Source organism: Debaryomyces fabryi (genome assembly GCF_001447935.2).
Source record: "Debaryomyces fabryi strain CBS 789 chromosome Unknown contig00110, whole genome shotgun sequence".
Classification (NCBI taxonomy): domain Eukaryota; kingdom Fungi; phylum Ascomycota; class Pichiomycetes; order Serinales; family Debaryomycetaceae; genus Debaryomyces; species Debaryomyces fabryi.
In genome coordinates this window covers 1-24,548 of record NW_015385536.1, presented here as the reverse complement: position 1 = coordinate 24,548, position 24,548 = coordinate 1, and the positions used below count along the sequence as shown (strand labels likewise).

The window sequence follows — 24,548 nt, the reverse complement described above, 5'->3', positions numbered from 1 at the left end:
TTTCTACAATCATAATGCATCTACATCATTTTAAACTTAAGTTTTTATTTTAATTCGTACATCATACAATATACAATATATTTATTAATTATATACTCATTTATTCGAACGTTTAGATTTGCTTTGTGGTTTTGTTACTTTCGAAGGTTTACTCTTAGGTTTCAGAGATAACTTCTTCTTCGCTAATGCTTTAGATGTATTAGATTTAGATGAGGATTCTGAGTCACTGTTGTTTTCAGGATCACTAAATTTTGTATGAACGCCAGTAAAGTTTGACGAACTTATAGCTGGTGAGCTCATATTGGAATTTATCGCAGCACCACCACCGTTTATTTTGGTACCAAGGGTATTCTGAATAAAAGTTCTTGCAGCTTCAGCATCTTCCTTCGACGTATCTTTCGTAGCTAATTTAGTTTCGAGATCTTTGTATCTCTTCATGTACAGCTTAATTCTTGTCAATTCCTTCATGATAGGATGTTGATCCGTATTTATGCCAAGGGTTTTCAAGTATGAAAATAGTACTGAAATTAATACATAAGAGTAATTATTGTATATCTTTATGCGTTCCATTTGTGAATCTGATGCTGCTATTGTCTCTTCTAATGACTTCTTTAAAATAGGTTCCAATTTTTCTGTAAGTTGGTCTATTGAATTATCCAACGACTGGACGAATAATTTTACGTTATCAATATTTTCCATGTTATATCGATGTTTTCTGATAGTTATGTGGAATATTTATCTAAATGGCCTATCCAATTTTTAATTTAGTAATGTATGCAAAAGAATAATTTGTTGATAAATATTTAATAGTCTTTTTATTTCTTGATAAAATTTATTGAAGTGCGATGCTCATTACAAGATTTAATTCTTTTCAAGTTACTATTTATATAATTAGAGTACACTATGGCACCTGTAAGAACTAACAGAGAGATCTTAACAGGGGGTAAGAAGTATGCCCAAAAGCAGGCCAAGAAGTATGGGGTTGATGAAGTAGTATTTGATAAAGATTCCCGTCAAGAATACTTGACAGGGTTTCATAAAAGAAAATTGCAAAGACAGAAGAAAGCACAAGAGTATAATAAGGAGCAAGATAGGTTAGCTAGGATAGAGGAAAGAAAGAAGATGAGAGAGGAAAAGAAAAAGGACATTGAAACGCAACTTAAGAAGTTCAACGAGACAGTCAAGGAAATAACTCATTTCAATGATAGTGAAGACGAAGACAGCACTAAAGAAAATGGCGAGGAAGATGATGAAAACTGGACTGGTTTTGGAGAGGATACTGGCAGTGACCAAAATACGGATGAAAATTCCACGAGTGCACCAAAGCATAAGCATAATCTTCCAAAAGGAATTCTTCAGCATAAAGAAGTATACAAAGTAGACGAAGAACAACTTTTACCCGATTCCAATGCAATAATAGACGATGAAACAACTGTGACCGTCGAATCCATAGATAATCCTGCCATTGTGAATGCTCAACAAACAGATTTGCATGAGATTGCTAAAGCTAATAATGTTAACTTGAAGAAATCTGAGGAAATACTAGATGAGTCTATAAAGAGGGCTAAGAATTATGCTGTCCTTTGTGGTGTAGCTAAACCTACAAACAAAGACAAAGTCAAGAAGAAGAAGTTTAGATATTTGACTAAAGCTGAGAGAAGAGAAAATACCAGAAAAGAAAAATCAAAAAAATTCACTAGCAAGAAGAAATAATCTTAATGTCCATATATAGTACATATCAACATACAACGTCTTAATTCAAGTATATCTGTGTATATATCTGACCTTTCCATACATTAAGCCCTACGATTTAGATTAGCGCCGGGTAACATTAAATCTCATCTGAGAAAATTTCGATGTGGAAAAAAATAGGCGTACTAAAGAAACCTCGTTGCACCTTTTTTCTTCTTTTTATTTACTTCTCTACAACAAAGAGTATGTATACTATCACATAGGAGAATGAGATAATATTACCGTGATGACACGATGTCGCCCCAAACGGAGGCTCCTTTTACAGGACTATGACCGATTCGATTCAATGCCAAACACACTGAAAATTCTGAAGTGTAATTGTATCTCATTACTTTACAAATCCAGTAGTTAACATTTACTAACAATTACCAGTAAAATGAAATAGAAAACCATTTCTAGTCTTGTTCAGGATGTTCTTTTTTATAGATTTTTGTCACCTTTTCGGGCCTGTGGCTCTTTTCCTTATTTTCTCTGTTATTTAATCCATGAATATAGATTATCACCCTTCCAATAATACTATGTATGAATATTTGTTGCTTCAACGAGATCAAACGATCTGAATATCAGCTGATTAACAAAAACTGGCTTATGATGTTTCCATGCTAATCATGAATACTTCTGATTAAATCATACCTAAATCGTGAATCACTAAGTGATCACGTCTGAAGCTTAGTATTTTGCCTCAACTGATGTTTAATCGACGATTTCTTAGCTAATTAACTTTACTGGGCTCTTAGCTAATGCAGACTTCCACCGTAGGCCTATGTCCTTCTTTGTAAGCCACTTTTGTATGTCTTCATATTCAGGTACACTGTAGTCTTTCACAGAGTCGAACCAACTTCCGGTCAAATCTTCTTCTGCAGAGCACGTGATATTTTCTTCTCGGAAGTAACTGAACAAGTAAACAGAAATCACAGCTATCTTACCATGAAGCTACTACTATTTTATTCTATAACAACGATATGGCTGAGCAGTCAGAGGCTTCTGGAGTCTATTTCAATGACTTGGTTCCATTACCTTTCAGGATATTGTTCATAATACAGTTAGGTGTATACCTATGGTACTCAATAATATATTTGTGTACATACTATTCACGACTTAATATTTTACAATTATTGAATTTATCATATTCAACTCATAATTATACACAATTGGATCGTCGCCTACCGAGCACAGGCGAATTTGAATCTACATTACCTGCGGAACGGATTGAGAATCAACTTTTGCTAAAGGGAGTCTGGACCACACTTCGATCCATAACGCTTTATAATTTTGTGGGCTATTGTTTGTATTTGGTGATTGAATTGAAATACGATGATCCAGAGCAAGAAAACCAGAATATAATAGTGTCGTTCTTGTACAAAATGATTCCTCTTATAGCATTCTTGTACATATTCTACAAAGTTTTCTATCAATCTGGGTCGAAAACTACCAGCAAATCAATTGGACAATACCGGGTCTATACTACTGTGAAAAGAATTTTATTGGGAAACATTAACTCTTCCACAATGAGAACTAATGACATTTTGATATCGGATACGTTAACGTCTTACAGCAAAGTGATAAACGATATTGGCTTATTTGTATGGGTCAACTATTACACATCTGAAAGCCCATACAACATTAAACTTGAATTCATAATATTATGTATTCCTACGCTTATTCGTATAAAACAATGTTGGTATGAATACTCATGTACAAAAAATGTGCTGCATTTTTTCAATATGGTCAAGTATAGTACAGCCATAGGCCCTTTGATCATTAATTTATTAATTAAAATGACACTTCAAACTTTGTCTCCAGATAACAATGAGCAGCTTAAAGAGAATGAGGTATTGGTTAGGTTAACCAAATTAAATTCCTGGTGGTACTTTTGCTCAGTTCTAAATTCTACATATACATTTATTTGGGATATCAAAATGGATTGGGGATTTGGATTATTTGACATCTTCTTTAAGTCAAACAAAATAGCAAACTACACTATTTTAAGGCCATCACATCAACTCATTTATGGGAATATTTTTGGGTATTATTGCGTCATAGTAATTGACTTCATATTGCGATTCCTTTGGATCTTTAAGCTTTTTATAACCAACGAAGTGGAGAATCGATACATGGTTAATAAATTAGGGGCATTTTTGTTTGGCTCCGATTCTTTTTCCTTGGGGTATGTAGTGGTTGAAGTCTTAGAAATTGTTAGAAGATGGTTATGGTGTTTTGTCAAATTAGAGAGTGATTGGGTGAAGTTGCAAGAGACAATCAGCTCAGACGATATCGAAATGACAAATGTAGATAAAAGAGATACCTAATTACGAATTTCCCTTATATAGACATAGATTTGTGTATTACTATACATTAACTCGAATATAATCATGCAAAATATAAAGATCTTAAAGATACAATGAACATTGGTTGAATTAGACCCTCAGGTATTCAACTTGGACTCTCTATACGTTTCTTCCTAAACCTCTCCTAATCTCCTATTCCAACTTCTCCTTGGCATATAAATACCCATTTATTGGTTATCAAGCCATTTTTGAGATGCAGTTCTCCAGGCTAAGTCAGCCTTTGGACTAATTCTGTTTTCACTTGCCCATTGGTATTTCAAAGGTGACTTGATAAGGGCGTATATAACGAAAACCGATGACATGGTACCGATGGCGGCAATACTTAACTTAGGGGAATGAGCCATATCGTTTATATTTCACTTAATATATCTATCAAACTTATCAACCTTTAGTTAGGTAGGTAATATTTTTATTTCAAATTTGGTTGGTCGAATAGAGTTTTCGGTATATGCACTACCATAAATCAAATAGTCACGTGTCGATATAGTCTATATACATCGAACTGTCATTTCGGCAAAAGAGACTTACGGTTGGGGGGATTGATGGTATGGGATTATATCATCGTAGCGGTCTTGATTGTCTAAGAAAATTTGTGAAATTGAATAGAGCGATGAAAATATGAAAAGTGGCTAAACCCCCCGGATTGAAGTATGGAGCTGTTATACGAAACAATTTAGATCATCTAATGGATATCGATTGCAAAAGCTAACATTGAAGATTTTAGAACAATCTTCAGTCGAGTATCCTTTACAGACCGTCGAAAATTAAAAAACATCTTTCCTAACAGTGAACATCAGCCATAAGTATATAGTATGGAATAGATCACAAAATCGAATTGCAAAATGTGTACAAAGAGAACAGACAATTCCAATAACGAACACAAATATAAAATGTTTCCTATATCAATGATCAGATCTGCATAATATGAACGAATGAATCCCTTAAATTAGACGTGTTGTCTCAATGACTCAATGGATTTAATTTTGCATCTATTGGGCTTGATTTTCATACACTTCACTCATTTGCAGGCCCGTTCCAAACCATTATATGCTAAAATGTAGAATCAACCTAGCATTAGTTTCAATATTTGAGAATGAATGGTTCTATTGTCAGATCAGTAGCACTGAATCACCTTTTAATCCTCCCGAACCCACTTTGCTGCTTTATACACCGAAAAGACTTAACTGATTACTTAATCAAGTATTTGGTCACCTGACTTATGAATTTTTTCAAAAATCTTCCATCAACATGCTAATGAAAAGTACTGAAAACGAATACTCTTCTCAAGTAGTAGATAAATATTAGTATAATGTTAAGACTGGTCTCCAGGGTAAAGGTACCACACATTGCATTAAGTCGTCGCGTTGTTGCGTCGTCGTACCACACATCACGCATAGACAAGTCACTTAAAACCGAGTATGATTCGGTTAAAGACTATGGAAGTTACAAGAATACCATATTTACACACAGATTACCAGAATCAACAGCACAGCAATCACCACCATTAGTTGCTTTGCACTCAAGATTAAATCTCCCAGCATCATTTACGTTGTCAACCTTATCACAAGCCTTGAATTTGAAGAAATACGACGGGTTGGCCAATAATTTCGGGTTAAACACTTTAGGTAAAACCTTATTGTCGTATTATGTATCAGAGCATTTGTTAGTTAAATATCCAAGATTGCCAATGCCGATCCATAATGTCGCAGTAGACTCGTACATGGGCCTGAATGCCTTATTCGACATTGGAAAAATTTGGGGTATCCAGGTCGACACCACATCCAAGTTAGAAAAATACTTATCCCAAGAACCAGAATTCATGCAATATGGGAAGTTAAGATTTATTTCCGAAGAGTTTAAAAATGAAGTTAAAGAATCCGGAGTTTTTGAATTGTCTGAAGAAGAAATTGCTAGTATTAACAAAGAAAGTAACACCTATTTGTCTAGAGAAACTGAAGCATATGCATCTGCTGTTAGATCCATTATTGGTGGATTATATACTCATGCAGGTGAAGAAGTTACGAAGCAATTTATTCATGATCATATTTTGTCTAGAAAATTACCTCTTGACCAAATGTTCCAATTTAGTAAACCAACTAGAGAATTAGTGAGATTATGTGAGAAATTAAACTTCACTGAGCCAGTTGAAATCAGATTAATTGCTGAGACCGGAAGATTGTCAAGTCATGCTATTTACGTTGCTGGTGCCTTCAGTGGTGTTGAAAAATTGGGTGAAGGTGTTGGATCTTCTTTGCAAGAAGCCAAGACAAGAGCTGTCGTAAATGCTTTGATGTCTTATTACTTATACTCGCCAGTGTCTCAAGATGGTAGTGAAGTTAAGTTACCAAGTGACAAGAACTACAAATTTGAGGGCATTGTTGGTATTGGTGATGTTGCTATCTAATTATAAAAATTGTATATATCTGTAAATAGATTTAGTATGTCTTTTTCTTTCATTCTTCAAATTTCTTACTTAATTACATCGTTAATAAATACAGTACTGAAACAAGTTCATATCAATTCCTAGTATGTCTTTTCAAAACTAATTTTTTGTGTATTATTGCAAAAACTTGCATATTTTGTAAAGAATGAATTTTATTAAAATGAATGAACAGGTCTACAAGGCAGAAGTTTATGAAAATTTCATATTATATCGTTAACATGTAAACCGAAAAACTATCCTTATCGTGCCATAAAAACTAGAGATTTACGTACGGACTATGGTCGACTCCGATAATTGTTTCAAATTTAATTTTGCCTGATCATTTTTTTCATAACCTTTCTTGATGTCTACAAAAGCTCTATAAAATCTTACATTAAAATGTTTTATGGTTCATCGAATCATACTACTTTATAATACATCGCTCTTATTGTCAAGACCAACAGAAATTGGCCATAGATAGAGTAATATACATTAATATTAAATCTCATCGTGGTACAAAACCGAGTCAAAAAAAAGATGAACTTTTCGTATTAACCATAATTTAGATAATTATTTTCATATAATAACGTGAATATTATTATATTCTTTCTTCAAGTGCTTAGAATATTCTAAAAGAAAGAACTAACAGTTAACAATGTCATCTCAAGGTAATTTAAATATCCTTATTATCGGTAACGGTGGTAGAGAACATGCAATTACTTGGAGATTAGCCCAATCATCTACTGTCAAGCAAATATATGTTGCTCCTGGTAATGGTGGTACTACCATTAGTGATAAGGTCACTAATGTTCCTGAGTTGTCAGGATCTCCAAAGCATTTTGATGGTTTGCAAAAATTTGCTGTTGAACATGACATTAATTTGGTTGTCCCAGGTCCTGAACAACCCTTGGTTGATGGTATTACATCTGTATTTACCAAGGTTGGTATTCCAGTTTTCGGTCCTTCAGCAAAGGCTGCCTTGATGGAAGGTTCAAAAGCTTTCTCTAAGATTTTCATGGACAAGCACAATATTCCAACTGCTAGATTCAAGAATTTCACTTCATTTGAAGAAGCCAAAAAGCATGTTGAAACAATCGACTACAAGATGGTTTTAAAGGCTGATGGTATTGCCGGTGGTAAGGGTGTTTTAATCCCTGAAACAAAGGAAGAAGCCTTGGTTGGTTTAGACGAAATCATGGTTAACAAGAATTTCGGCAGTGCTGGGGATGAAATTGTCATCGAAGAATATTTGGAAGGTGATGAATTATCCATTTTAACTATTAGTGATGGTTATTCTTTCTTCAACTTACCAGCCGCCCAAGATCACAAGAGAATTGGTGATGGTGACAAAGGTTTGAACACTGGTGGTATGGGAGCATACGCCCCTGCTCCAATTGCGACTCCAGAAGTCTTGAGAAAAATTGATGAACAGATTATCAAGCCTACTATTGATGGTATGAGAAAAGACGGGTTTCCAATGTGTGGTGTTCTTTTCACTGGTATTATGTTGAGTCCAACTAAAGAACCAAAGGTATTAGAATATAACGTTAGATTTGGTGATCCAGAAACTCAAACTGTCTTACCGTTATTATCAGACGATACTGATTTAGCGGAAGTTATGTTGGCTAGTGCTGAACACAGATTAGATTCTGTTACTATTAAAACTAAGCCAAACATGTTCTCAACTACAGTTGTTATGGCTGCTGGTGGTTACCCAGATGCTTACAACAAGGGTGATGAAATCACTATCAAGGAACCATTACCAAAGGATACTTTTATTTTCCATGCAGGTACTGATAAGAAGGATGGTAAGATAGTTACCTCTGGTGGCCGTGTTATCGCATCTACAGCTATTGCCTCCGATTTGAGAGAATCTGTTGACAAAGCTTACATTGGTGTGGAACATGTTTCTTTTGATAAGAAATATAACCGTAAAGATATCGCTCATAGAGCTTTCCGTGATGCTGATAAGGTTTCTAATAAGAAGGGTGTTACTTATGCCGAGGCTGGTGTCTCTGTTGACAATGGTAACCTCTTAGTGGAACAAATTAAAGCTAAGGTCAAGTCAACAGCAAGAGCTGGTGCTGATTCAGATATCGGTGGATTTGGTGGTTTATTCGACTTAAAGAAAGCCGGCTATAACGTTGATGACACATTATTGGTTGCAGCTACTGATGGTGTTGGTACTAAATTGAGAGTTGCCCAAATCATGGACATCCATAACACTGTGGGTATCGATTTAGTTGCCATGAATGTTAACGATTTAGTAGTTCAAGGTGCTGAGCCATTGATTTTCTTAGATTATTTCGCTACTGGAAAGTTAGATATCAAGATTGCTGCTGACTTTGTGAGCGGTGTTGCTGATGGTTGTATCCAAGCTGGATGTGCCTTAGTTGGTGGTGAAACATCTGAAATGCCAGGTATGTATGACGAGGGCCATTATGATACCAACGGTACCTCTGTTGGTGCTGTTTCCAAGTCCAAAATTTTACCACAATTAGATCAAATGAGCGAAGGCGATGTATTGATCGGTTTAAAGTCTGACGGTGTCCATTCTAATGGTTTTTCGTTAGTCCGTCACATAATTGAATCATCCGAAGAATACAATTATAAATCCATTGCACCATGGACCAAGAGCGGAAAGACTATTGGTGAAGAAATCTTGGTTCCAACCAAGATTTATGTTAAGCAATTACTCTCTTCCTTGAATGAAGGCTTATTGCTCGGTTTAGCCCACATTACTGGTGGTGGTCTTGTTGAAAACATCCCAAGAGCATTGCCAAAAAACTTGCAAGCTAAGGTTGATATGAGCAAGTGGGAAGTTCCTGAAATTTTCAAGTGGTTCGGTAAACAAGGTAACGTTCCATACGAGGATTTGTTAAAGACATTTAACTTAGGTATTGGTATGGTTTTAATTGCCAAGTCTGAAAATGTTGATAAGATCGTCGCTAACCTCACCAAGGCTGGTGAAGATCCTGTCATTATTGGTCAATTAATAGAAAAGGCCGATAACGTACCTGCCTGTGTTGTCGATAATGTTGAAGGTTTATATTAGGTGTTATTTGATAAGTTGTATAATAATTATGTTAAATTGATAATTCATGATGAATGAATATTACTGTAGCTAATTGCAAATTGGTGCGCAATGCAGAGGATTATTTACACATCCTTACACAATCTGTGTGACTCTACTTAACATTTTAAAATTGTTGTATTTACATTTTTACTACTGGTTGTTTGTGACATGCATGCAGCATAGGTGCTGGCAATACATGAAAAGCTGGTTTATTCAAATGGCCTATTCTTGTGTAGTGGCTCGTTTCCATTGTTTATGTAATCGTACTCATCGATAATCTCAATATGGTAAACGTTTTGAACATCGTGCTATTGTTCTGAAATCGGTTGCAACGTCAATTAGCGAGCATAGCAAATCTACATTGATGAAATAAAAATTATATTATATTATTAGGTCGATATAAGAGTACATCGATACAGCATGTCTATAGTATATAGAACTAATTCTCTCATCCGTAAAAATTAGTCAAGAAATGCTTCTCAGATTAAGCATATTAAATCTGACCATGAATCATGAAAGATATGTATTCTATTCTATTCGTGACATGAAGGCACAAATGAGAAAAATACCCAGTGTTGGGTGTGGGCCCAGTAAAATCATTCCAATAAGCAGCAGCCAATAAAGAATGTAAGTATGGAAGATATGAAACATAAGATAAAATGGTTACAAACATGAAAAGCTCCTGAAACGATAGGAGCTGATTGTAGTATACAAAATGCAAATAAAGGTAGCAAACTACGTTTAGTCGTAGATAGACCGTAGTATATTGCCATATGCGTAGGACTGTTAAAAATTAGCCATTTACTCATCTGCTAGCTCAACCTTCATCTCTTCTAAGATGTCGGTGGTTCTGAGCTGTCTTTGGTCGGCTATCATGGTGACTAACCCAAGAGCAATATCTTTCAACTCATTGTACTTCTTCAATTGAGAAATATGCTTCTTAACTATAGCTTCTGGATCTTGGTTTGTACTAGAATATGTTAATATGTCTGTTTTTATTCCTTTTGCCGTTTCTTTAAAAATTACTTACTCTAACTCACTAATGAGAGCGGAACACTGGTTTTTAATATCTTCCAACCGTTGCTCTTTTAGTACCACCCGTTGTTGTATATTTAAATCATTGCTTGTACTCGGAGGCACTATAGTAGTCGAAGATGTGTTATTATTGTTATTCGATGAATTCTTATTTACCACTGGTGTTTGAGGGGCATTGCTTGGTAGATCTGTTGCAGTTACCGGCTTAAACATTTTGCTTTTATCTTCTTGTTTTGAATTCAACTCTAAGCACAATTTCACAATATTCCTATTAATAACGAATAAGATGGATTAGTAAAATATTTAAGTATCTTTATTTTATATAATATAATGCTAACAATTTGTTACAAGTAGTATAAGACCGTTAATGAAAAGAAATTATCGCTTAGCTTCGCACACAAAAACTTTTTTAAGAAGATGCTTTATGTAAGCATGGATGATAATAGAAAGTAATGGTATCCAATTCTAATAGGAAATAATATCGATTTCAATGGTGAATAGAATTAATGACTTCGTATGTATATTTGAATCTATATATGCTCAGAACCCATTCTGTTTTTTACTTCATCAAGTCTAGATTGTACTATTCTGACAATCTCTTTGATCTCTTGATTTGAATACTGTTGATTGTTTTCGGATTCTTCTTGACTAAAGATATTGAGGGCTCCGTTGCTTCTATCATTGACCCATTTCCAGATGGCGACCTCGTTCTGTAATTTGGATTTCTTATTATGGAAATGAGATTCGACCGACGGAATCACAAAATACTTATCATCGTTGATCTTGATTTTGGATACGACCGAATCTTGTGAAATAATTTGTAAGTTAGAGACGTTGAAAGGGTCTTTGGATTTGTGATGGAAGAGGTAATTGTACACCTCGGTGAAAAAAAGAAGCCCAATGAAGAGGATAATTATCCCGGAAACAAGATCACCAACGTAAGGAATGCTAATGGTCTTTCCAATAGCCTCGACAAACAGTTGTAGTTTCTCAAGAGTGGATTTTTCCGGTTCAGGAATGGCTTCAACGACTGGCTTGTTGGTGGCCTCAGACTTCTTTCTCTTTCTTTTCTTCTTATCTAATTTACCAACTCCACTAGTACCACCAGATCTTATGATGAGATTTATAGAATCAACCATGCTCTTCATTGATTCTTTTTGGCCGTCAATACTTCCCTTTTCTACGGCTCCCTTAATCCATGATCTACCACTCCATTCTACCACCGTCAAACTGTATATTCTGGTGCAATTATTCTCAGCCCAACTAAGGAATATTTTGGTTTTAACTTGAAAAGAGTTACCACTTGGTACATCAGGAGTTGTTGTGACTTGCTCAACAAGAATGTATTTATCTGTGTCAAACTCGACCAATTTATCTTTAATTACACATTTCGTTTTTTTGGGACCAATTGGTCCGTTTAAAGGTTTGGTATATGTGTAATTTCTCTCCTTAGACTCAGTAGATAATTCTGTAATATCTTCGTCACTTATATCATAATTTTTTTGGTCCTTCAATATCTTGATAAAGTTCGAATTATCTGGACCAAACAATATTAAAAATACTACACCCAACGGAGCTTTGACAACATCATCGGATATAAACGTTTCGTCTGATCCTTTGCTGTAATCTATATCGGTTTGTGAATGTGTCAATGGACCTACTACTGGAAGGCCATGGAAACTATCAGACGATTTACTGTCACCTTGTCCTATATTGTTACCATTGCTAGAACGCGACTTGACTACCTTAATATCGTCTCCATCAGTTCTGTTAGCTAGAAAATTATCTAAGGAACTAGCTTCGCTGTGAGAAACAACAATGCTTGAACCCTCCGCATCTTCTTCATCATCCCCACCGTCATCGTCCTCACCGTTTCTACTATTGGATCCATTTGGAAATAAGTCCTCATCGTTTGCAGTGCTCTCACTTGAATAATTTTTATCATTTCTCTTTTTATCCAAAATGCTATTACTCTCAACACTATTACCTAATAATACCCCATGCCAAACATTAGTTATCAAGGCAAATGTTGAATCTCTCGATAGGAATGTTGCAAAAACATATTTATGATATAAAGTTCTAATGATCATGCCGTTAGGAAATAATACTGCTGTGGATTTTTTTTCTATTTGAATGACCTCTTGCAATGGGATTATGATGTTTGTAACCCACCCTAGAATGTTTGAATTAAAACAAATATAATGCTCTGATAAATACATTCTACCCTGAACTAGTATATCTTTAGATAAAGCGCAACCAAATTCATCAATTAATTTTTCATTAGGAGGAATACGCTTGAATATTTGGTGAAATTCCTTATTTCTTTTTTCACTTGCAGGCTTTATGGCCGATGTATCAAGAATTTCATTAAGATCATCATCAGAATTAGCGAATCCATTATCTATACTTTCGGACTCACTAGGATATTCGTCGGAATCTTCAATATCAGTACTTTTCTTTTTATTCCCAGGAGACTTTACTCTTTCTAAACTCGTACCATTGGTTATAGATTTCCGACGAACCTTCTTATTTTCATTGTTACCACTAACAGTTAATTGGTTAGACAAAGGAATTTGCTTGCTGACACCATCTGACGACGGATTTCTCTTTACTTCTTGTGGAATGAGATTTTCACTTGGTTGTGTTGGACCTGTTTCCTTTTTTGCAGTTAGAGCTTCATCAAAATCATCCAATTTCAAATCCCCAGTTCCTAAAGTGGCAATGGGAGATTCCCTCACGGCTTGAAAGTGAACATTGGAAAGCGAATTGGTAGTATGACTAGGTAGCTCTTCAGAATATCTGGGGTAATCCAAATCAGTTTGTGAATCAGATTTCGATGATTTGGACTTTGTTATAGAAGGAGATGAAGTATTCTTACCAAACGTTGCAGGTTTCAATAAAAAATCTAACTTATGACTGAAGGATGTACTCTTCTCGTCCCCTTCATCAATTGTCGATTCATGAGTTTTTGGTGGTTTATTATCAATTGAAGATCCAATCATGTTGGCTGCATTATGTGCCACATTAAATATGGAAGACAAAATTCCATTGGAATCGTTATGGGAATGATGGTTTCCGTCCGACAAGTTGGATACGTCTCTTTCGTTAGTTGCTGCCGATGTCCTGGTTTCAAGCTCAGAATGTTCCTGTCCTTGACTTGAAGGCGCAATATCTATGGGAGTATTTTGTGATGATGCTAAGGATGTAGAATGTGAATGTGGAATTGATACTAAGGAGTCTGCCCGGGCCCTTTCTGTAGGCGTAAACGATTTTGTTCTCTTCACCGAAGCCGACCTAGATCTAGCTCTCGAAGCCTTTTTAACCGAAGAATCTTTTCTTTTCTGCTCCTTCGTGGGAATATCATCCTTTACAGATTTCTTTCTCTTTAGGTTGACCATAACAATCAATGCCAGATACTGTTGTATCTTTGTGAAGATGTATGCTAATATTAAAGTCCGTTTTCTTGAAATTTCAAATCCGCGAGTCCAGGAAATTTCAAAAAAGGGTTGATAAGAATTATATTGCTGAATAAAGCAAGTACTAATAAAGTCAGTAAATAAAGAAAAAATTAGATCCAAGCTTCTCAAGATTAATTGCTAAATAGATAGAATAATTATTTGGTATTGTAAAAATCAATGTCATAAAATTTTGATTTGGGAATTTGTAGGCTATCGGTAAACGTTACGGTATTGAAACCCCAGAGTTGAAAACTGCCTCGATGTGTGTTTCTTCGCGTTGTTTACAATTGCTAGTTTATTCAAAGCTTAATGGCTATGAGGTACATTTCTGTAGGATTACGTTAGTATTTATCCCTTATCGTGTAAATTCCAATACATTCAATTGTGTACCTCAATAGGCTACTAGCATATATAGGACGGAGTTTAGAGGTTGCGTAAGGCTAATTGAATGGGAAGCTGCAATGTAATGTCTCAAACCATAATATATAATAGATAATTGTTGCAAATTGAATCCAATCAAAATCATCTTTTTGTCTACAAACAAGGATTATCAATACTGTCGCTTGAGATATTTCACATATGATACTCTGCTTCAGACAAATGGTACTATTATGAGCTATATAATTATACGAAGGCAATGATCTTCACTTTATTCAGCACTATTTTTTTTGCAATATAGCTGTAAGTGCTATTGTTGTTTCCATAAAAAAGTACCAAGAAACAAGGACCATTAACACTTATCAACCTCTTTAAGAACAAATAAAAGAACCTAGTTATATTCTACTAAAGTCACATTTGCATTAGTCTAGTATCACTTTTGTGTAATTTTGCCCCACTAATCATATGAACCTTCTTTCCCTCGGTCGATGTCAATCAATATAAAAGTAATAGGGACTATCCAACGTATCTTGATTCCTTAAACAAGCAAACCTATTAAGAATGCCTATCTTTTCGAGTTTGAATAGCTTTGTAAGACGCCATAAGAAGAAGTTAATAGTAACAGCAACTTTGACGTTCTCGGCATACTTTTTGGTCAATCAATTTATCATTAAGAAGTTCAAGAACTTCCAAAACTCGTTGAGACAAGAATTGTTTGTTAAAGAACAAATTAAACGAAGATTTGTTCAAACACAGAATGATTGCTATTTAACAATATTAGCTTTACTTCCTGTGTTAACTCAACCAATTGTGAACCACTTACCTATTGAATTAATTACCCAGGCATTGAAATTGAAAAAGACCAACTCGAATCCCACACCTCAAGAAATATCAGATTCTTTATTGACTACAGATAACTTAACAATGCATCAAAATGCCAGTGATTCAAGTGATTTATCGCACTATATGAGTTTATCGAAGACAGAATTATGGAAGTTATTGAAAATCAAGACATTAACTAGAACATTAACTTTGATGTATTCTATATCAGGATTGTTGTTGTTAACCAGACTTCAATTGAATATCTTAGCTAGAAGATCATATTTGGAAAGTGCTATTATATTAGCAGGCGGTAAGGTTAATGATACGGAAACCTCTCAAGATTATTTCATCGAACAATCCTATTTGTCATTAAGCTGGTGGCTATTAAATAAGGGTTGGTTGAAAATAAGTGATTTAGTTGAAAAGGTTGTTACTGAAAAATTCAACTCTATCAATGCCAGAACTGAATTATCCATTAATAAGTTTGATGATCTTTTATGTGAAATCGTTAATGATTTATCTACGAACAACAATCAAGAAATTTTGAATGCCATTTTCCCAATCACCTACGATAATTTAATAGAGAGTTTATTAAACACAAACCCTGAATTAATTAAAGAATTAGACATAGAAGACTCGATAATGCTCAAACTAATCAATGAGACTACTTATCTAGTCAGCAACGAAGCATTCGGAGATATATTGATAAACATGGTGGACAGCTGCAAATCCACGCTAATCGAAAACTTGTTATTGAGTTTAGACCCAGAGAATGCATATACAAACCAGGAGAAGGTAATCGATATTTCGAACATAAAGCAATTCAAATTGGCCAATTTATTGGCTCAGTTGAGTATCCAATGTGGAGTTTTATGTGATAATAATAACTTAACGAATGATAATTTCAGTAACGAATTATCAGGTAATATCTACATGAATAATTTGAATGAGATTGAGAGCTTAGATGAGTTTAGTGCCTCCATTTATTCAAATTTTGAGTAACGTTTTTGTATATTTATTAATAAATCTAGTACCTTAATGACCCTTTATATAATCCATCTTTCATATAGAATATTTTCATCTTGTGCTTACAGTTCCAAATAAATGAATAATAAGGATGAATATACACTTTAGTGTGAATTCGCGCACGACTCTCTAGGTAACATAATAGAAATATTCACTATCAGCTTATATTATAAATCAACGATAACACCTTTAAGTTTAATATGTCACAGCCAAAAGTTATTATAATCTCATCAGATGATGAGAAGTTTCCAGTCGATGTCAAGATAGCTGAGAAGTCGATTTTGATCAAAAAGATGATCGAAGATTTGAATCCCGACGGATTGGAAGAAGATTTCGAAATTCCAACACCAAATGTAAGATCAACTGTGTTATCTAAGGTATTAGAGTGGTGTACACACCATAAGAACTCTGTATTTCCCGATGATGATGATGAGGATGCCAGAAAATCAGCCCCTGTTGATGAATGGGATAAGAATTTCTTGAAAGTTGATCAAGAAATGTTATACGAGATAATCTTGGCCGCCAACTATTTAAACATTCGCCCGCTCTTAGATTCAGGCTGTAAAATAGTTGCTGAGATGATCAGAGGTAAATCTCCTGAAGAATTGAGAAGAACTTTCAATATTGTCAATGATTTTAGTCCAGAAGAAGAGGCTGCTATAAAGAGGGAGAATGAATGGGCCGAAGACCGTTAGGTTTAATTAATGTTATTACCGCATGATATCTGTTTACTTATGTTACACCTTCTATATAGTTTTTCTAATTAATATGTGGCTTTAGCTCCTTATAGTAGGGATTCTTTGTAATATTCATTCGCCGAAATATTTAACTTTTGATCAAATGGTACATGCAACTCACACTTGCATCAATTCTTAACAATTGATGTTACTATCTAGGTTAATAATCTTATATAGCCCATGATATAGGGTATGGAAGGTTGTAGGAGTTAGAAATTGGAAATACACACTACCACCTCTATTATCGCAAAAAAAGTTGAACTTGCGTATGAGCGACATGCTTGTAAAAGAAGCTATATAATTAGTCCCATACTTTAACTTATAGTGTACTCACTTCATTCATGGCCCTGTCAGAAAATATAAATGAATTCAAAGAATCACACCTATCGAATTTGACTCATTCGTCTATCGAAGAACTAACGAATTTTGAGAATGACATATCTCAAGAATTCAACTCGCTTTCAAAGGAATACCTAAATTCTAGAGTTATCAGAATTAATCACTTGATTAATTCTCTAAGCTACTTTATCTCGAAAGTTTCCGAGGACGAAACCGAATGGCTGGAGGTTTTTAATACTCAAACTGAAACTATAAACAATATCAAAACCAACACCGAAGATTTAATTTTATCAAGCAAGACTGGATCTGTTAAAAATATCTGCGATACTCTTGATGAATATGAAGATACGTTAAAATACTTGTTTCAGAATATCCAGTCACCATTAAGCTTACTTGGAAACTACAAAGTTAACTTTCTGGCAAAAGGTGATGTCGCAAACAAGGGCCGCCAATTACCATTCGAAGGTCAATTTGACAATGTCATAAGGCCTTATGGAAATGATTTAAAAAGTATTTTGGGTGAAAGCCATTATAATCATTTGTTATTGGAGTCTACTACAAGAGCAAATTCGACGGTGATTTGGAAGCAATATAAGAGTGATTTGGTTGCATACAAAAATAAATTAATAAATGAAACGTACGAGCAACTTAATGACTTATATAAAGAATATCACAACGTCAATGAGGGCGAACAAAAAAATAAGAATAAAGAACAATACTATAGGTCGGTGATTTCTCAAGCTGATTTAAAAAGAAGCTATGATGCTGCGAATAGTGATACTGCCGTTTCGAATAATCATGACAATTATTACGACTCTAATAATTCATACTTCAAGAAAAATAAAATAGAATTAACAAATGAGAAATATCGTATTTTATCAAAGCTAGAAAGATTCGAAAAAAGTCAAGCAGCCCATTCAAACACTTCTAATATAAGCTATAAACTAAATTCTTGTTCTGGTTTGAGCAGCAATGAAATTGCCAATGATATAAATTTGCTAAGGAATAGTATAGCGAATAAGTCGATTATTAATGATGAGGAGGAGGTGGATTTTATCGAACCACAGACAGATACCAACGAAGAAGATCAAGAAATAACTGAAGAATCATTGAAACAGAAATATAAGCAGTTGCTCAGCATGTCATCAGATACAGTATCACAGCCGAAGCCTAAATCTCTTAGGTCAATTTTGGCAGATTCTAGCCCGCCAATTACAGCTACGACGCTACCTAAATTACAGATTCCTGACTTACCACCCCTAGAAGCTTTCTCCAAACTACAAAATAAAAGCGAAGAAGTTTGAGATATATATATATATATATACTGAATCGGTAAATACTATTTATTCTTTCTCTAATAAGATACTTGCATTTTTCAACTCAGCTTCATTAATTGTTGAATCTAAGGAGTCAATTAGTGACTTTTTAGCCTTATTAGAAACATTGGATAAAACAAACCTATCATCCTTACTCAAACCATATTCAGCATCACTATTTTCTATAATATACTTGAGATATTGGTAAAGTGTTAATACTGTATCTTCATCATAGTTGAATTTATGAATAAGTCTTTTTCCATTTGGAAAGCGAATCTGTATACGAGTTACCGAATTTCCAGCACTTGGTTCTTCGTGATTAAGCGCGTGTATACTTGCAAACTTGTCTTTTTCTTCCTCAGGGACTGAATTATTGTCAGGGACATCTTCTTCATTTGGTTCATCAACATCGATAGCATCATCAGCGGTCGTGCCACCATTTTGGTTATCAATAATCGATTGCTTCATGGCGAACTCAATTTGTTGCTCTTCAGTTAACGCATCTGGATCAAATTTAGCTTCATGGTTAATAATTGGATTATTCGAATTCGGCAATAACGAGAATTTATCCAAAAACTGATCAACTTCCTTAAGCCAAGTTTCAGACTCAGGAATCTCACCATCCGTCCATTTGAATACTCGTTCACCTGTTAATGGATCTAAAATAGAAATATGAGGATATTTATCAATTGAATAGAAGTTTTTGTAATTTGTACCATTTGGTGAATCATGTTGATACTGTAAAAATATGAAGTTTTCACGAACAACACTCTTGATTTTCAGTTGTGACCAAAAATCCCTATTTAAAACTTGGCAAGCAAACTCAGATGAATCTTGAATGTTTATTAAAATCCACTTTTTCAGGCGTCTACCTTCTGCCTTTGCTGCATCCAAATCGATTTTAGACATTATATCAAATGGAGGTCTAAACAAATTGGCTAGTCTTCTTTGTGTAGATGTTAACTCACTCATTCTTTCGTTCCTGTTCACCCTTCTTCTTGAAAGAGGCCTTTCTCTATCGCTTTCAATTACCTCTCCATCACTATCCAAAACCATTACTTCATCATCATCATCTTCTTCGTCATCATCATTGTCATCTGGCAATTCCTCGAACCGACCAAAATGAAATTCATCTCCATCATCATCATATCTTTGGTTAAAAACACCAACTCTTCCAGCTCCGAATATATCGCCTGGTCTGCTAATATGAGGTGCTGACGTGAATCCCCCGCCAAATGAATCGACCAATGTCTCGTGTCTATGAATATTTGTATCTGCTTCTCTAACACCCGAATCATCATGTCCATAGGCTTCTTGTTGAAGTCTTTGGGCTAATTCTTCATCATTTCCATGAGATGCATTCTGACCAGAAGCATTAGCCGGTGGGTTTGATTCCATGTATAAGGTAACTGCGTACTCTAAATCATTATTGGTGATATCTAAGTACTGTTTGGCGGTAGACTCATCTTCTATTCCTGTGACTGCTAAAAATGTTGTAACTAGCTCATCCATTCTACAATTCTATTGCTAATGATACGACAATCTAAATATATCCTAGATAACTGATAGAACTTTGCTATACGCATTCCATCATAAATGGCAAAATGTCGCATTTGGTTGATGATGATGTGCGACATTAAACAGAAGTTTTTGTTTTAGAGTGGGGAGTAAAGTTGATGGTAAAAGCCGATTGATTCAAGTATAAGTCTCTTTCGTAACTTAATAAGAATTATCTTGAATTACGGATATATTTAACGAAATTTGATATTGAATACACTGTAATAGTTGTTGACTAATTTTGGTTAAGGTTTATTAAAAAAGTTGTACTAAAAATTGTTATTGAAGTAAGCGGCTAACAATCTCGAATTGATCAATCCCCGAGCATATATATTACGATAGATTACATCAAGTATACTCGGACATTAACTGATCAGATCGTTTCTTATCCAGTAACTTAGGAGCATAATAACCATACTGATCCTGCATTTTCCAGCCATATTTTTATATTCTTTACAGTATAGTTTGAAATACTTTATGTTGATTTAGGATCTGTTTGAACTTTATCATAAACCATAAATCATTTGCATTTTATATATACAAAAGCACTAATTACCATTCTTATTCTGAAATCTGTGCTGAAGCTACTTGTGGATTGTTAGAAATTGTTTTGTATTAGTTGCTGTTTTTTTTATTTGATTAATTGCATATTTACATCGCCTAGAGTATCCAATACTAGTTGGATTTTGTTTAGGGCAACCGATTTTCATCTGTTTTTATATTATTCGTTTGATACAATATTTGGTTTGGTTATTGTGATACATATTTTTTTAAGGATTTAGGGTCTAACTATTGTTTGGAATGGACGAGTACGAGAAATACGATAACGGTGATCTTTTAAGAAGCCGATATGAAAAAGTTACAGATATCAGTAAAGGCTCATATGGTTTAGTTTCCCTTGCTAAAGATAAAAAACTAGATGATAAGCTAGTGGCAGTAAAATTTATATATCCTTTGGATTATAATACAGAGAATAAGTCTAACGAAAAAGGAAGTGGACGTGCAAGCTCATCACCTGCGAGATATCGTTCAGTTGTAAATGCAGAAACACAGCGCAAGAATTCTATTTTAAAGGCCTTATACGAGGAGGCTGCAAAGGAAATCTCAATTCACAAGATTTTAGGAGTCCACCCCAATGTCACGTCCTTATATGACCATTTTGATTCATGTTTAGTATTAGAATATTGTTCCCGAGGTGATTTGTACGAGGCTATTCAAAGTGGGGATGGTCCTACAACTTCTCAGGACATTAAAGATGCATTTCTCCAGGTTTTAAACGCTTTAGAATATTGTCATTCTAAGAATGTTTTTCATAGAGACTTAAAACCTGAGAATATTTTGATTGGTGAGGATTGGTCCATTAAATTATGTGACTGGGGTCTTGCGACAACAACCCGTAAGATCACAAATAGGAACGAATTTGATATTGGTTCTGAAAGATATATGGCTCCTGAATTATTTGATGAATCAATTGACCATTATGATGCCTCAAAAATTGATTTATGGTCAATTGGGATTATTTTATTAACTTTAGTATTTCATAAGAATCCTTTTCAAGTTGCAAATTATTCAGATAAAAGGTTTATTCAATTTGCTAGTAACAGAGAAGCATTGTTTGATATATTTTCTACAATGAGTGGTGAGATGTTCTCGGTAACTAGATACTGTCTTAACATTGATCCTGATAATCGTGACTTGCAGAATTTGCAAAACGAATTGACAGCATTGAAGTACTTCACAATCGACGAAGAATACTGGGCAAGTGATTATGAAGATGAAGATCTAGAAGAAGCTGATATTGATGAGGATGAGGCTGATGATAATGAATACTTCGAAGATGATGTGGATGATTACTATGGTCACAACGAACCAAAGAAAGGTGTATCAGTATCGATTTCACCGACTAAATCTATACCTTCAATCACCACTACTGATACTGAAAGCAAATCGATTATATGTTTAAAACCCGAGACTGATTCTACAACAGAGAGTGATACCATGAATTCTAGGGCAACCGAATTAAAAGATGCGACAAGTCATGAGCCAAATATGCCACACAATCATAGAGCAGATGCATTATTATCCTATAATACCAATATGAAGCCGATTCCTATCTCTGATGGCAATGTTAAGTTTATTCGAAACACAAGGAAACCTTTTAATGTTGCTTCATATAACCAATCGGCTATCAATAGTCATCATAAACTGAATAATAATTACAATAGCTATAATAACGGTAATGGATTCAATAACAGGTTTAATAGAGAAGATTTCTTTACTCCTAAGTCAGTATTTAATCATTATATGGACAAATACGGCGAGCAGAGATCCAATAATGCTGGAAAATACCAACATCCTCATCATCAGAATAAATATAATAATAGAAGTGATTGGAAAAGAAACGGTAATAAACGTCCTTCATGGAAAAAGAATTACAAGACAAATAACTCAAAGCAAATTAAGGGTCGTAATTCATATTATTGTAATAATTATAATAATGAGAATGATGGTTATAATCATTATTATTCTAACTTCAGTGATAGAAGGAAATCGCATCTGTCTTATCCATCTAAATCAAGGAAGAATAATACAACAGGTGATTCACTTGCAAATTCTTTTCATGCTCTTAGTCATCAACATAATTCTACATCTGTCAATTCATCTACCTCAGGAAAATATATACCTCCTTATTTGCGGTCACCACAGTATATGAAGTCACCAGATATTGGTCCGTTAGCTGAAGAGATTGATAATTTGGACTTAAACCACGATGATGAAGAAGTTTTCCAATTGGATGGCGACTTTGAACTTGGGAATATTAGAAACAATGAATCGCGAGTTACAAGTAATAAACCACTGATTTCAGTAACTAACGGGGATATTGGTTTCAAAAAGCCCAATTTCAAAGTTCCAACTTATACAATTCCTAGTGTTGTTTCTGATAATCCAGTTTCCGGACATGGTAGTTACAGGACTAGTAACCAAATTCATTCTCATAAGAGTGCTACTTATCGTGGAAGTGGAAATAATACGAGACGTAATTCAGCGGTAACGTCAAATAGTACAAGACCTATATCCATGGGTAGTAATGCTTTAAGTGATATTGCACCTACTTTGCTGTCGTCGTATTCAACTAGTGGAAAGTATATTCCTCCATTTAGAAGAAGCTCACACGGGCCGATATGTATTGGTTCGTCGACTAATTCGCAATCTATCAATGCAAAGATCAAAAATCATTATGTTCCTAATTTTCAAGATAAGCGAAAGATTCCAGGTGATGAAAAGAATTCAAACAACATTCTAAGCCAGGTGAATGAAAACAGAATTGCCTCGTCCTCTGTACCGTCTGATAAGACAGATTGGTTTTCTTCGAGAAAGGTGTAGGGTATTGATTTTCCATTAAATACCATTTCACCAGGTTGTTTTTTTTACATCTTTCTCCTGAAAAATATTGTTCAATTTGAAGGTTTATGTCAATTTTTTGTTTATATATTCTTACGATTTACGAAATATTTTACCATTATATATTCAACTGTATTAGCCTAAGTAAACACTATGTATCGCAAATCATCCTTTTTAGTGCTTCAAGTGAGGGTATGGTTCTATCATTTATTAGTCCTTCAGCTTTTCTGTTCTTCATAATTACCACAGCATCTTGGGTACCATATCGTTTGGTTAATTTGGAATAAAAAAGCCCGCACGCATTACATAATGTTCTCGAGCCGTCAGGACCACGTCTCCATTCTGGTGTTTCGATGGACTCACAATGCTTGCACTTAATCTTTTGTTTCTTTATTTTGTGGTGTTTTGTTCTAGGCTTACTGATCTTCTGGGTATTTGGTGCTCTTGGCAGGTGTAGTTCTTTATTCTTCATGGACGGAGATTCAGTGAGTTCTCTTCCGATGTAGTTATTCTCTCCATGATTAATACTTTCACATCTACTGTTGGATCCAATATGTTGAAGGTTTGGCGAGCCTCTGTCGTTGTCGCACATCCACTTTTCATGAAGTTTTCGAGTTTCAATTTCATTCTCAAGTTTATAATTATATTTCATAATCTTTAACTCATGTAGTACTAGAGAAAACTTTTCAAGACTAGAAGAAATATTATTATATAATACATCAGGAATATCCATGGCCCATCTTTTGAATTCTTCTCTGGTGATCGCAAACTCGTTTTTCTGAAGATCCTGGCTGAACAAAATTTCAGATGCAAAATTTTTGGGTTCTGTAAGTCTCGCTCTCAGCAAGTTCGTATTCATCTCCTCAAAGCAATCATTTAA

At 34.6% G+C, this 24,548-nt stretch overlaps 12 protein-coding genes across 12 annotated transcripts; 8 read left to right on the top strand and 4 right to left on the bottom strand.

Moving 5' to 3' along the window:
• Positions 1–96: 96 nt before the first annotated feature.
• On the bottom strand, positions 97–699 carry AC631_04271 (uncharacterized protein; the record flags this gene model as incomplete). The annotated part of the gene is made up of 1 exon (XM_015613100.1): positions 97–699. The coding sequence occupies one exon, from the start codon at positions 697–699 to the stop codon at positions 97–99; it is 603 nt and encodes a 200-aa protein (XP_015466078.1).
• A 204-nt stretch (positions 700–903) lies between these two features.
• On the top strand, positions 904–1,713 carry AC631_04270 (uncharacterized protein; the record flags this gene model as incomplete). The annotated part of the gene is made up of 1 exon (XM_015613099.1): positions 904–1,713. One exon carries the CDS (start codon positions 904–906, stop codon positions 1,711–1,713), a length of 810 nt encoding a protein of 269 aa, XP_015466077.1.
• A 1,001-nt stretch (positions 1,714–2,714) lies between these two features.
• On the top strand, positions 2,715–4,061 carry ERD1 (Erd1p; the record flags this gene model as incomplete). The annotated part of the gene is made up of 1 exon (XM_015613098.1): positions 2,715–4,061. One exon carries the CDS (start codon positions 2,715–2,717, stop codon positions 4,059–4,061), a length of 1,347 nt encoding a protein of 448 aa, XP_015466076.1.
• Positions 4,062–5,409: 1,348 nt separating this feature from the next.
• On the top strand, positions 5,410–6,504 carry MRPL3 (mitochondrial 54S ribosomal protein mL44; the record flags this gene model as incomplete). The annotated part of the gene is made up of 1 exon (XM_015613097.1): positions 5,410–6,504. The coding sequence occupies one exon, from the start codon at positions 5,410–5,412 to the stop codon at positions 6,502–6,504; it is 1,095 nt and encodes a 364-aa protein (XP_015466075.1).
• A 673-nt stretch (positions 6,505–7,177) lies between these two features.
• On the top strand, positions 7,178–9,577 carry ADE5,7 (bifunctional aminoimidazole ribotide synthase/glycinamide ribotide synthase; the record flags this gene model as incomplete). Its single annotated transcript, XM_015613096.1, has 1 exon — positions 7,178–9,577. The coding sequence occupies one exon, from the start codon at positions 7,178–7,180 to the stop codon at positions 9,575–9,577; it is 2,400 nt and encodes a 799-aa protein (XP_015466074.1).
• Positions 9,578–11,163: 1,586 nt separating this feature from the next.
• Positions 11,164–14,031, bottom strand: AC631_04266 (uncharacterized protein; the record flags this gene model as incomplete). The annotated part of the gene is made up of 1 exon (XM_015613095.1): positions 11,164–14,031. One exon carries the CDS (start codon positions 14,029–14,031, stop codon positions 11,164–11,166), a length of 2,868 nt encoding a protein of 955 aa, XP_015466073.1.
• Positions 14,032–15,030: 999 nt separating this feature from the next.
• Positions 15,031–16,293, top strand: PEX3 (Pex3p; the record flags this gene model as incomplete). Its single annotated transcript, XM_015613094.1, has 1 exon — positions 15,031–16,293. One exon carries the CDS (start codon positions 15,031–15,033, stop codon positions 16,291–16,293), a length of 1,263 nt encoding a protein of 420 aa, XP_015466072.1.
• Positions 16,294–16,517: 224 nt separating this feature from the next.
• SKP1 (SCF ubiquitin ligase subunit) lies at positions 16,518–17,012 on the top strand (the record flags this gene model as incomplete). The annotated part of the gene is made up of 1 exon (XM_015613093.1): positions 16,518–17,012. The coding sequence occupies one exon, from the start codon at positions 16,518–16,520 to the stop codon at positions 17,010–17,012; it is 495 nt and encodes a 164-aa protein (XP_015466071.1).
• A 383-nt stretch (positions 17,013–17,395) lies between these two features.
• On the top strand, positions 17,396–18,697 carry AC631_04263 (uncharacterized protein; the record flags this gene model as incomplete). Its single annotated transcript, XM_015613092.1, has 1 exon — positions 17,396–18,697. The coding sequence occupies one exon, from the start codon at positions 17,396–17,398 to the stop codon at positions 18,695–18,697; it is 1,302 nt and encodes a 433-aa protein (XP_015466070.1).
• A 39-nt stretch (positions 18,698–18,736) lies between these two features.
• AC631_04262 (uncharacterized protein) lies at positions 18,737–20,221 on the bottom strand (the record flags this gene model as incomplete). Its single annotated transcript, XM_015613091.1, has 1 exon — positions 18,737–20,221. The coding sequence occupies one exon, from the start codon at positions 20,219–20,221 to the stop codon at positions 18,737–18,739; it is 1,485 nt and encodes a 494-aa protein (XP_015466069.1).
• An 846-nt stretch (positions 20,222–21,067) lies between these two features.
• Positions 21,068–23,650, top strand: KSP1 (putative serine/threonine protein kinase; the record flags this gene model as incomplete). The annotated part of the gene is made up of 1 exon (XM_015613090.1): positions 21,068–23,650. The coding sequence occupies one exon, from the start codon at positions 21,068–21,070 to the stop codon at positions 23,648–23,650; it is 2,583 nt and encodes an 860-aa protein (XP_015466068.1).
• Positions 23,651–23,819: 169 nt separating this feature from the next.
• Positions 23,820–24,527, bottom strand: AC631_04260 (GATA-type transcription factor; the record flags this gene model as incomplete). Its single annotated transcript, XM_015613089.1, has 1 exon — positions 23,820–24,527. One exon carries the CDS (start codon positions 24,525–24,527, stop codon positions 23,820–23,822), a length of 708 nt encoding a protein of 235 aa, XP_015466067.1.
• Between the last annotated feature and the right edge of the window lie 21 nt (positions 24,528–24,548).